At 49.4% G+C, this 11,153-nt stretch overlaps 1 protein-coding gene across 1 annotated transcript in view; it reads right to left on the bottom strand.

The window, feature by feature from the left end:
* Nucleotides 1-5,518: 5,518 nt before the first annotated feature.
* MAGI3 (membrane associated guanylate kinase, WW and PDZ domain containing 3) overlaps nt 5,519-11,153 on the bottom strand; it is a 141,007-nt gene continuing 135,372 nt past the window's right edge. The window contains exons 20-21 of the mRNA XM_081112542.1: nt 8,884-9,022; nt 5,519-7,747 (exon numbers count right to left, since the gene is read on the bottom strand). Coding sequence (XP_080968668.1) covers nt 6,882-7,747; nt 8,884-9,022 — 1,005 coding nt within the window. The 3' untranslated portion in view covers nt 5,519-6,881. The remainder of the gene's footprint in view (nt 7,748-8,883; nt 9,023-11,153) is intronic.

Genomic DNA, 11,153 nt, shown 5'->3' with positions numbered 1-11,153 from the left:
CTTTCTTCTCCCACAAACGATGCAGTGCTTTTCGTTTTTTTAAATTTGTAATTTCTACTGAGACTGTGGATTCTTATTTTAAAAGCAGTATTAGAATAGTTTACTCGTATGCAGTTTCTGTTACGATTTTGATGGTGTATAAGTTGGTTTAAATTCTTTTTCAGGCGGTAAAAATTCTATAGGGTCGGGCCAAAGTTGGTTCACAGTTGTTCATGTTGAAAACATACAATAAGAAATATTAATGTTAAGAACAAATTGTTTCACGTGTTCACAACTATAAACCTACTTTTGCTCCACCCTGCACATAAGTATATAGTTGCTCATATCAGCAACTTGGGAGTCATTCTTAACTCCTTATTCTACATACCTCACATCCAATCACCAAGTCTCTGAATAATTATCTTGTAGATATTTTTATAATACATCCATTCTTTTGTAACCCCACTCTGCCACCCTAGTTTAACTCGGCATCATTTGTTTTTTGTTTTTTTTAAAAAACAAGTTTCTGCGCTTACATTTGCAGGGCGCCCCTGTCCCCCAAGCCCAATCTGCTCTCAAAAAGTGAATGTCTCTTTTCTGAAAAGCAAGTCTAATAATTTAGAATGCAATAATGGCTTGCTGCTACTTTTAATAAGGTATACAGGCCCTCCCTGTTGAGAAGGACTTTTGAATCTTTACATTGAAACGCATATTTTTGCTGGGTATAAAATTCTGGTTTTAAAGACGATTTTGCTGTCCTGCTTCCTGAATGGCATTGTTTCTGACAGGAAGGCTGCTGCCATTCCTACATATATCTTTAATGTGTTTTGGCTGCTCTTCAGGTTTTTATCATTGAATTTGTACAATTTATAATGTGTACTGGTGTTTTCTTTTCCTTTTTTGTGTGCTTGAAGTTTGTTGCACTTACTGGGTTGGATCTGTGAGTTACACAGATTTGGAAAACGTTTGGATGTTTTTAATACCCACTTCCACCCCCCACCTCTGGTCTCTGTGTATGTAACATGTATGTGAGGCCGCTTGAAGTTGTCCGGCAGCTTGCTGACATTCTATACATGTTTGCAGTCTTCTTTCTCTGTTGTTAATTTTGGATTGTTTCTATTCTGTATCTTCAAGTTCACTAGTCTCTTCTTCTGCACTAATTTGCTGTTAATCCGACTCAGTGTATTTTCATCTATAGAAGTTGGATTGTTTTTTATATCTTTTATGTATCTCATTGAGCTGCTTCATGACTGCAGTCTTATATTCTGTCATTGAAGCCACAGTCTTCCATGACATTGAACTTGGTTGAGTTTGGTTCTGGAGACTTCATTCTCCTTTGTTAGTGGTATTTGACGGATTGTTTCTCTGCCTGTGCATTGGAGATGGTGAGCTCTTTTCTTAAGATAGTGGTTTTGTGGGAGTTTTTTTAGAAGGAAAATTAAATTTTAGTATTTTTTAAAATCTTTATTGTTAAAAGTATTACATACGTCCTCCTTCCCCTCCCCCATTAGCCTCTTCCACTCCCATTCCCCCCTCCCCAGGCCCTCACCACCCCATTGTCTGTGTCTATGGGTTTTGCATATAAGCATACAAGTTCATTGTTTGATCTCTTCCCATCCATCTTCCCTCCCCTGCCTTCCCTCTGAGGTTCAACAGTCTGTTCATGCTTCTGTGACTCTGGGTCTATCTTTTTTTATAAAATATTTTTAATTTTTATTGATTTCAGAGAGGAAGGCAGAGGGAGAGAGAGAGAAACATCAATGATGAGAGAGAAACATTGATCGGCTGCCTCCTGCACACTCCCCACTGGGGATGCGCCCGCAACCAAGGTACATGCCCTGACCGGAATCAAACCCAGGACCCTTCAGTCTGCAGGCTGACGCTCTATCCATTGAGCCAAACCAGCTAGGGCTCTGGGTCTATTTTTATTTTTGATCATCAGTTTATTTGGTTCATTAGATTCCATATATGAGTGAGATCATGTGATGCTTATCTTTCTCTGTCTTATTTCACTCAGTATAATGCTCTCCAGGTCCATCCATGCTGTTGCAAACGGTAAGAGTTCTTCCTTTTTTGTTACCTTTTTTGTGCAGCATTGCATTGTGTAAAGGTACCATGGTGTTTTTATCCACTCATCTGCTGATGGGCGGCACCTAGGCCATTTCCAAGTCTTAGCTGTGGTAAATTGTGCTGCTGTGAACGTACAGTTCAGCAGGCTGACAGGTGGTGTGCTTTCTCCTGTTGTCCAGCAGGTGGCGGTATAGCACAGTTTTATTTTTCTCACCTGCACTGTTTGGGCCTCTGGGCTCACAGTGGCATGGGCGCCACTTTGGTTAAGGAAGGTGCTGTGTGTACCCGGGCGGTGGCTGTCCCCTGTGCCTCACCGTGGCTGTGGGGCACTAGCACGGTGATGGGGGATGTGGCAAGTGGAAGAATAAATGTTTTTCTCACTTAGTAAGTGGAACAAAGTTTTCCTGGTTGTTCAAGCCAAAGGCTCCGGGTTTATTCTCGGCGCCTCTCCTATTCCTCCACGTCTAACCCACCGCCACGTCCTGTCGGTTCTACACTCCACGGCTCCGTGAGGCCTCGCACTTCCCCCGGGACCACGATGCTGACCCACGGCCCTTCCATTCCTGCCTCCCAGTCCGTCTCCACAGCCACACGAGTGAACTTAAAACTGTGGAGACGCTGATGACATCCTCCTCCCGGAACCCTTCCTGGCTTCCTGTGGCGGCCGCCAAGCCATGCACTATCACGCCTGCTCCCCTCTCCAGGTCACCTTCCCAGCCCCTTACCTCCCGGGTCCCCCGCTGCACCATGTGACTTCTCGAATGTGTTTTCCTGGGCCCCCCCGGGGATGGCCTGTCGGCTGCCGGGTCCTCCGTGGGGCCGTCTCTGATGGCCCTGGTGAAGGTCCATTTCCCGGTGCTTCTCCCAGTCTGATGACCGTTTCTGTTTTGCCTCCTTGTTCGACCTTCCACGGGCTGAGCCCCTCCAGACAGGCACTATTTTTGTTCACCTCTAGGTCCCCAGAACGCAGAACAGTAAGTACCTGACCCCATCATAGGTACTCGATAGAAATCTGTAGAATAAATGACAAACAGACCTCGAGTAATTTTCCACTCAGGCAATTGTTTCTCCTGTTGGGATGGGAGAGTGTCACTTCATGACTCGCCCTCAGTGCTTTGTTATCTGTATAACGATTTCTAGGAACTTGGGCTTTTGCTGTGATCCCCAAAAGCAGTGATATCACATACTCTGACATTATGTCACTGAGAAATCAAAATATAAAGACAGGACTGTTCATACATTTGGAATAGTAATCACCACAGGAGGTTCACTTAATTTTGTCATTTGTTGTATTGGGAAAAGGTGTTCCCCGATTGCTCTGGAGGTACAACCTCCGGCTCCCTGAACATGTACGTGTGGCCCGTGGAAATCTAAGCGAATCACTTTGAAAAGGTGAATAACCAGAGACTGGCCTGGTGGGGGACTGGTTTTCTTGACTTTCAGAGACACAGGAGAATTCTCAGTTCCAGGTTCTCTCCCAAAGTATAAGCTGATGGATTATGCTTTTAGTTTTGGTTCATTGCATTTAGAGGTAAGTGGACTGTAAGATTAACCTCCTTTCAATGAATGAAATTCGTTCTTGACATTTTTTAGATCTCCATATTCATAATGGACCGAATGGGTCTCACTTTGTATGACTTGGGATTATCGAGAAAATGTATTAACCCTAATCTCCTCTACACACGCACTGGCCCGCTTGGTCATTTAAAGGAACCCTTTGCCTTTCGCAGTTACTGGTGCCCACCGGGAATGGCGACGTCTGGATTTCACAAGAACTTCCACCCCTTCCCTGCGCATGTCCGGGGCCTGCAGCTGTAACAAGACATCACTCAAGGTAGCAGTGGTGGTTTATCAGGGGCAAAATAGGCCTCTTGATTTGTGTGTTTGCTAAGAGTTCTGCTTGACTTGGAGGGAAGCGTTAGGCTCAATGAAAGCACGTGGCAGTTTTTTGTCTCTTGGTGTCTATGTGAGCAGGATTCAGCGTTCCCTAGTAGCTAGAATTCCTTTCTTATGGCCCCATTTGCACAGCAGCCTCAAAAAGAGGTCCAAGGGAGTGGATATCTTTGAGTTAGTGAAAGCAAAGATGACGGGTTTCACGTGATCGCTGTGGCATGCTTTCTGCAAGTCATTGTGTTGCTGATAACCCTTAAGAGCATGAGCAGGAGAGAGCTGCTCAGTAAGTAAACCTGTGACTGCTCAGAAGCACAGACCGTGCCTGGGCCCAGAGCACGCCACGGTGAAGCTGCTCTGCTGTATTCTTCAGACTGAGCATCATGTTTTGTGGCCGGAGTCTGTGTTTAGACCGTGTCCCGTGGTCAGGAACACGCTGGGGAGGTCAGACTGTCACAATTTAGCTAAACTGAGTACCCTGGCTTCTGTGAACCTAGTGTCTCTGCATGTGGGACCCGTGACCATGACATTCACGTAGCCATGTGTGCAGGAGACTTGGCCTTTTCTACAGGCGACCACCTTACTGTTAACAAAGAAATGACCAAGCGTCTCCGTAGAAATAAACAGCCAGTGCTCCTCTGCGTCCAGGGCCTCTGAGAGAGCTGACTGCAGTGGCGTCACCAGGTTAGAACAGATAACGTTACAGGACAGTGATGGCGACCTTCTGAGCTCGGCGTGCCAGCATTTTGAAAAACCCTAACTTCACTCTGGTGCCGTGTCACATAGAGAAATTTTTTGATATTTGCAACCATAGTAAAACAAAGACTTATATTTTTGATATTTATTTTATATATTTAAATGCCATTTAACAAAGAAAAATCAACCAAAAAAATGAGTTCGTGTGTCACCTCTGACACGCGTGTCATAGGTTCGCCATCACTGTTATAGGAGCTTGGTCTGCTCTTCCTAGTGAGACTACATAACAGCCCCCAGAACTGTCTTGTGATCAGTAAGAAAATAATATCCACCCAAATAACAAGAAAACGACTCGCTGCCACTTCCTGCATCCTCCGCTGTGTCCCATCTCCACTGTGGGCCTGGGCTTTGCTCTCAGTGCTGGGTTCATGCGATGGTAGGAACGCATTTTTCCCTTTAAGAAGATTTAATTAACCATGTCTGGAAATAGGTTTGAGGCCTATTCATACCAAGAATTAAACAAAATCAAGTCAGAACGCTTCATTCTAAAAGTAAGTGTAACCTGTAGTAAATACTTTTAAGTTATTCTAACGTGAAACCACATAGTCTGATGAAAATAGCTTTTGTGACCTTGTGGTAACTGGGCTTACGCTGTCCCCGTGAGAAAAGGCTGGTAGTGCGTTTCCAGTACATATAAGAAAGGATTTTGGGTGGCAGTAAGTTACTTATGCAAAGCTATTTTCTTCACGATGAAAGGTATTAAACCTGATATATGGGTAAAGTCATCATGATCAGCGTTTTCTTGATGGCAGGGCTGTGTGTGTTACCTGGAGGGACTAAATCTATTTGAGGACTCAGACCACATGTTGGTTTTGATTTTTTTAATATCTATATAAAAAATAGCGAGCCATTTACAGATCTTTCTCTAATCAGAACCTCAGGTGTATATATAAAGGTACTGTACAGTATATAAACATTTACAACCAGTACATCCATATTTGCTTAGCATTCCAAGGCCACATTGCTAAGTCAGAATAGAATCAATACAGTGACAGGTTACTTAGGAAACAGCCACAGACTGACAACACATGACATCCAGGTCATGTCACAGGTAACAACAGAAAGAGGATGGTTACCACTGATTGTGGGCGACGGGGGAAGTAAATCGTGTCTGTGGCGCTAACTCTGAGCGTAACCAAGCCTCGCTCTGCGCTGCTCCGGGGCCCGGGAGGGGTCGGGACAGGGCTGAGTCCCTCGTCCCAGGAGGGAGCGTCACAGCCAGACGCCGAGAGGGAGGGGCCTGGACACGACGTTTCACAACAACCAGAGGAACCCGAGAGACAGGCAGTGTGTCCAGACACCCCCGCAGGGTTTTGTTCTGAGAAGTTCCTCGATTTCTAGCTGCTACTGCCCGCTGCGCCAGGGGCTGCAAACACGCCTCTCCTGTGGTTCTGAGACCGCGGGTCCGCACAGGCGACCGGAGGTGTGGGCTCCCTTTCTTGTCTTTTTCTCGTCTTTAGACGGAGTCCGTGGAGCGAGGAGGGCAGGGAGGCCTGTCCCCTGCGTGTCCTCCGCTGCGAGGGGGCTGAGGTCACAGCCTCTGACGCTGCTGGCATGACTGACGGGTTCTGATTGTGACGCTTCAAATATGAATTAACCACCAGTGACTCAGCAGGTGCCACCAAAACGGCCAGAAACCGGAGCCTGCCAGTTCTCCTCCGGCCAGGAGCACACGGGTCTCCAGGAGCGGCCACGATGCCGCTGGGGGCCGGGAGGAGGACGCTGCTTGTTCGGTGCGGGCTCCGCGGCACGGGCAGTGGTAGGTAATACCTGTAAGTTCCTTGGACCACCTTCCCCAGCGGCACCGAAACAAAGCCGCGGAGGCCCGGCCCGACTACCTGCGTTTCTCTGCGGCGGGGACGCCAGCGGGAGCTGCCGGAAGAGGCACCGCCGTCTGCAGCCGCGAGCGAGGTCCCCTCTGTAAACATGCAACATGCGATGAGAACGTGGCTCCCAGGCCACCCTGGGCGTCACGGCCGTGGGAGTCCTCGCGAGGAGGAGGAAAGGGACGCGGGCAGCCGAGAGCTTGGCACAGACCCACAGTGCGCTGTGGCCAGTTAACGTCACGAACGCCGGCTGCTGAGACGGCGCAAGGGCCTTTCACGGGGCCCCGGCGAAGTCAGAATGTTCTCAGGCCTGAGGGTTTCCGGAAGAACGGCTTTTGGGGGGAAACGCTTACACGACCGTCACAGCCGCCTCTCGGCCACCGCAGCCGGGCCCGAGGCCTTGCTGGCACTGGGCACCTTCCAGGGCCCCGGCGTGATGGGCGCCCGCCGGCTGCTGTCGGCCGCCTCCTTCCCGCCGTCGGGCTCCGGCTGCGGCTTCAGCTGCTTTCCCGACGCTTCTCCGAAGGGGGCCCGCCTTCCTCGTTCACTCTCAGCTGCCCCCCGGCTGGCAGCCAGAGGAGCCTTTCTGGACGGGAGCGACTTCTCCTCCAGCCTCTTGCTGCCTTTCTCCGGAGAGCGCGCCCTGGCTTTCCCAGGCGGACCCCGCTTCGCCTCGTGCCCGGCCCCGTCCCCCTCCGAGGCCGGCTGGGCGGGGGCCCCTGGGCGGTCTCTGCTGCCCTCGGCCCGCGGCTGCTTCTTGGGGCTTGAAGAGCGCCCTCTGCTGGGCCCGCTTCTACTCTCCCCTCTCCCGGGGCTGGAGGACCGGTCCCGGGGCCGTCTTTTGGGGTCACTTCTGAGAGGACCGGGAAGCGTTTCTAGATGGTCCTCCGCGTAGCGACTGGCGGGCTTTCTAGGGCTGGCGGACCTACCCCGCTGGGAGACACCATTTTCCACTTTCAAGAGGTTCTTCTTGTCGCCGTGGCTGGCAGGTGGGTCCCTCTTGCTCGCGTTTTTCTGGGGGGGAGGCTGATGGGAGGCGCCTTTCCTCCCAGGCGCCGCGTCCTGGAGTTCTGCCGGGTCCCGCGGCTGAGCTCTCGCCGCGGAGTCTCCAGTGACCGGCACGGGCAGCTCTTCAAACGTGGACGCGGACCGCGAGGACGGGGCCGATGGTGGCTGTTCGTCGTAGATCACGTGGGGAGATGGAGGGTGCGTGGGATCCCAATCGCCTGGGGAGGAGGTGAGTGGAACACGGTTAAGTGTCAGAAGGCTGAGTGAGGAGCAGCAAGGTTGGAACTATGACAGCCATCTGAAGTCGATGAGCATCGGCACAGTTTACAGGCGTTTAGGCTGCTCTACACACCAGTCCTAGCATCTCTAAAGGCAGGTGTGTACAGACAGCTCTATTTGTACATCCAGGGCAGGGCGTTTAAATATACAGCTAATGACAGGATTCACTTTTAACAGTTACTATGTGTAAAGCCCAATTAAAACTTAAAATTCGACCAAACTACCTGGTCCAAGAGGCGTATTAATTTAGCTGTAACCAATGGCCACAGCCTAAGGACATGCTAACTCGCTAATACAGGAGACCACACTGTGGTCCGCGGGCATTTGTCAATAGTTCTCTTCATTAAGCTGTCAAATTTAACGTCAAACGGAAACTGAAAAGTGCAGCAGCAGAATTAGATGTATTTCATAGCATCATTTTTTAACTAAAAAGAAAAAAAATAAAAGACGGAAGTGATTGACAAGACATGCAGATTTACCAAGTCTTTTTAAGGAAAGACCAAGAAAAGCCCTGAAAGCCTTAATGCTGCTCAGGTTTCACGAAGGAGCACAGACCGGAAGGAGCCAAACCTGAAGGAGGAAGAGAGAAAGCCCAGGACTGTGAGGACATCGCAGGCAGTTAGCACAGACGTCGCCGGGAGGCGACAGGCAGAGGATCGCAGGCTGAGAGGGGCCGCGGGAGGCCCTGCACGGGGCCGCCTCCTTCTCGGCCAGGGCACCAACCCAGGCAGACATTTCAGCAGCGCCCGCTGCGGAATAAATGCCAGCTGCAGAGGTTTCAGGTGTTTTTCCTGACATTTAAACCACTCGCCTCTGACAACCTTGTTCTTTACAGGCACATTTCTGCATTTTCTGCTGAAATTAGCTTCACATGTATCCCATTCCAGCAAAGTCCTGCCTGGAGCCACCTATTCTGTGATATTATTTATAACTGATGAGAACCATGCGGGGTCGCTGGCTGTAGATGACTCTGGCCTTTGCTGGGGCTGGGCGGGTAACTCTCCCCTCCCCGTGCACGCTCCTCCTGCTGACCCTCCGGCCCCTCTCGCTTTGCAGCTGCAGGCGCCCCGCTCACCGTGGTCAGGGATCAGGCCCGTCCCCGGCCTCAGCAGCAGGAGGACCTTGTTCCCGCCGGCCTGGATGAGCTCGATGGCGCGCGTGTGCGTGATGCCTTGTGTGGGCTCCCCGTTGATCTCCACAATCTGGTCCCCGACCTAGACAGGGAGCAACACACCGTCACGCGTTTCGCTTCCGTGGACTCGAGAGCCGCTCAGCCTGGCCCAGCGCCCCTTCCACTGGTAAGACCTTTCACCTGTGCACAGCGCCGCCCGTGCTCGCGTTGAGGAGGGGCAGACGGTGGCAGCAGAGGAATGTCTAGCTTTACATGACTAGGAAGCAGGAGCTGGGCATCTTGAAATCAAGAACCAAATGAAATATTCATAGATTAAAACTAAAACTCACCTTGGAGAATATATTAATGTGAAGACGGATTTAAATCCAATAATCGGCTCATATTTCATTACTGTAGTGTAAAATGATTTCCCTAAAACAGCAGTCGCCAATCTTTCGGACCACCGGTTGGTGGCTGCTGCCCTAGAAGACTAGGGATTAGAATAAGATGCCTCAGTACCTCTGCTACTTCCTAGAAATGTCTGCTATTTTTAGAGGAAAAACACGGACAAGTTTAACTTCTGCAAAGGGCCTGATTCAAGATGATGGTAGGGATTTTACTCCAGATTTGAAACTACATTTCAAGGTGAAAAGTAAGTTAAGGGTGTTGGCTTCAGAACAAAACAAGGGAAAATGAGCGAAAGCAATTCCAATAGCTGCCCGAGCTTGCTAAGCTCCCAGGAACAGCAGTGGGGAGGCCGCGACCGTCACCCACCTCCTCCCCGACAGGGGTCTCACCTCCCTCTCTGTGAAATGGGGGCGTTGGGAGGACTTAAAGGGATAGAACATGATTACAAACGAAGCACAAATGTATGTTAGTGTCAAGTTACCTATTTTCAGGCTTTCCAAAAAAGTCCTAAGGCAGTGGTTCTCAACCTTCTGGCCCTTTAAATACAGTTCCTCATGTTGTGACCCAACCATAACATTATTTTCGTTGCTACTTCATGACTGTCATGCTGCTACTGTATTGAATCGTCATGTCAATATCTGATATGCAGGATGGTCTTAGGCGACCCCTGTGAAAGGGTCGTTTGACCGCCAAAGGGGTCGCGACCCACAGGTTGAGAACCGCTGTAGGGCATGAGTATGAATTAGTTCACTGTAGAGAGCACAGTGTAAAAACTGCAGGTAAACTCTGAGGAGAAGAAGTGTTCTGCTGTGAGGATATCAGAAACAAGATCAATAGATTTCACAAAGTGGAAAAGAAATCTTTAAAAGCGAGATAATTGATTTTTAAAAAGCCCAGCTTTCCTGTAAGTGACCCAAGAAGAAGAAACATTTTCATGAGGAAGTAGATGACAAATTAGCACCAGCTGTATAATCCTGCTGGTAGCGAGAGAAGAGAGAATTAGAGCAGACAGTATGTGAAGCATGCTCTGGGCACATCTTAGAAAACATGACTGAGGTTATAATGAAGTTTAAGCACAGTCTTTGGCTTAAATTCACTATCCAGACCTGTACAGTTCTTATTGTTAGCACAAGTAAATTATAATAAAACTTGTAACTGAACGGATTTGCCACCAGGTGTCGTTTTTGTTTAAGCTAAACTGGGGGGGAAGCGGAAGAGAGCCAGGGCTTGAAGATGTTGGCAGCTCAGCTTTGTAGGGACCAGTGCAGGGCCCAGGGCAGACCGCGGCACTTTGAGAGGGAAATGCAGACATCCTTGTACAGCTTGGTTACTTTAAAGTTTTAAAATGGGACGAGAATACATTGTTGGCAGGTAGCACAAAGCCATGTTCAGGTTTGTATTACTGAAAAAAAAATTGTGGGGGATGGAGAATAAGAGAACAGAAGAAAGAAGGGATAAAGAAAAATTTGGCTGTCTTAAAAACACTATCTTTAAGACAATCTCACAGTTTTTAAAACATCCACTAAAAATCGTATTTCTAACAGTTGTTCACATGATCATCTCAGAACATGTCCAGAGCCCACAGGCCTCCCAACGGCATCGGCAGGTCAGGCCTGGTCCCTCTGCAGCCGCCACAGGCCTCCCAACGGCATCGGCAGGTCAGGCCTGGTCCCTCTGCAGCCGCCACAGGCTGCGGCACCCGGCGAGGGACCGTCTCGCTGAGCCTCAGGTGAACTCTGCACGGGGCCGGCTCCCACCTCACCGCCGTGAGGCTCGCACTAACACAGGGAGAACGTGTTGCCTGGGAGATGGCGGATCCTATACTT

This window comes from Myotis nattereri (assembly GCF_964212035.1).
Source record: "Myotis nattereri genome assembly, chromosome: 18".
NCBI lineage: Eukaryota > Metazoa > Chordata > Mammalia > Chiroptera > Vespertilionidae > Myotis > Myotis nattereri.
This window is presented reverse-complemented; position numbering and strand designations above follow the sequence as displayed.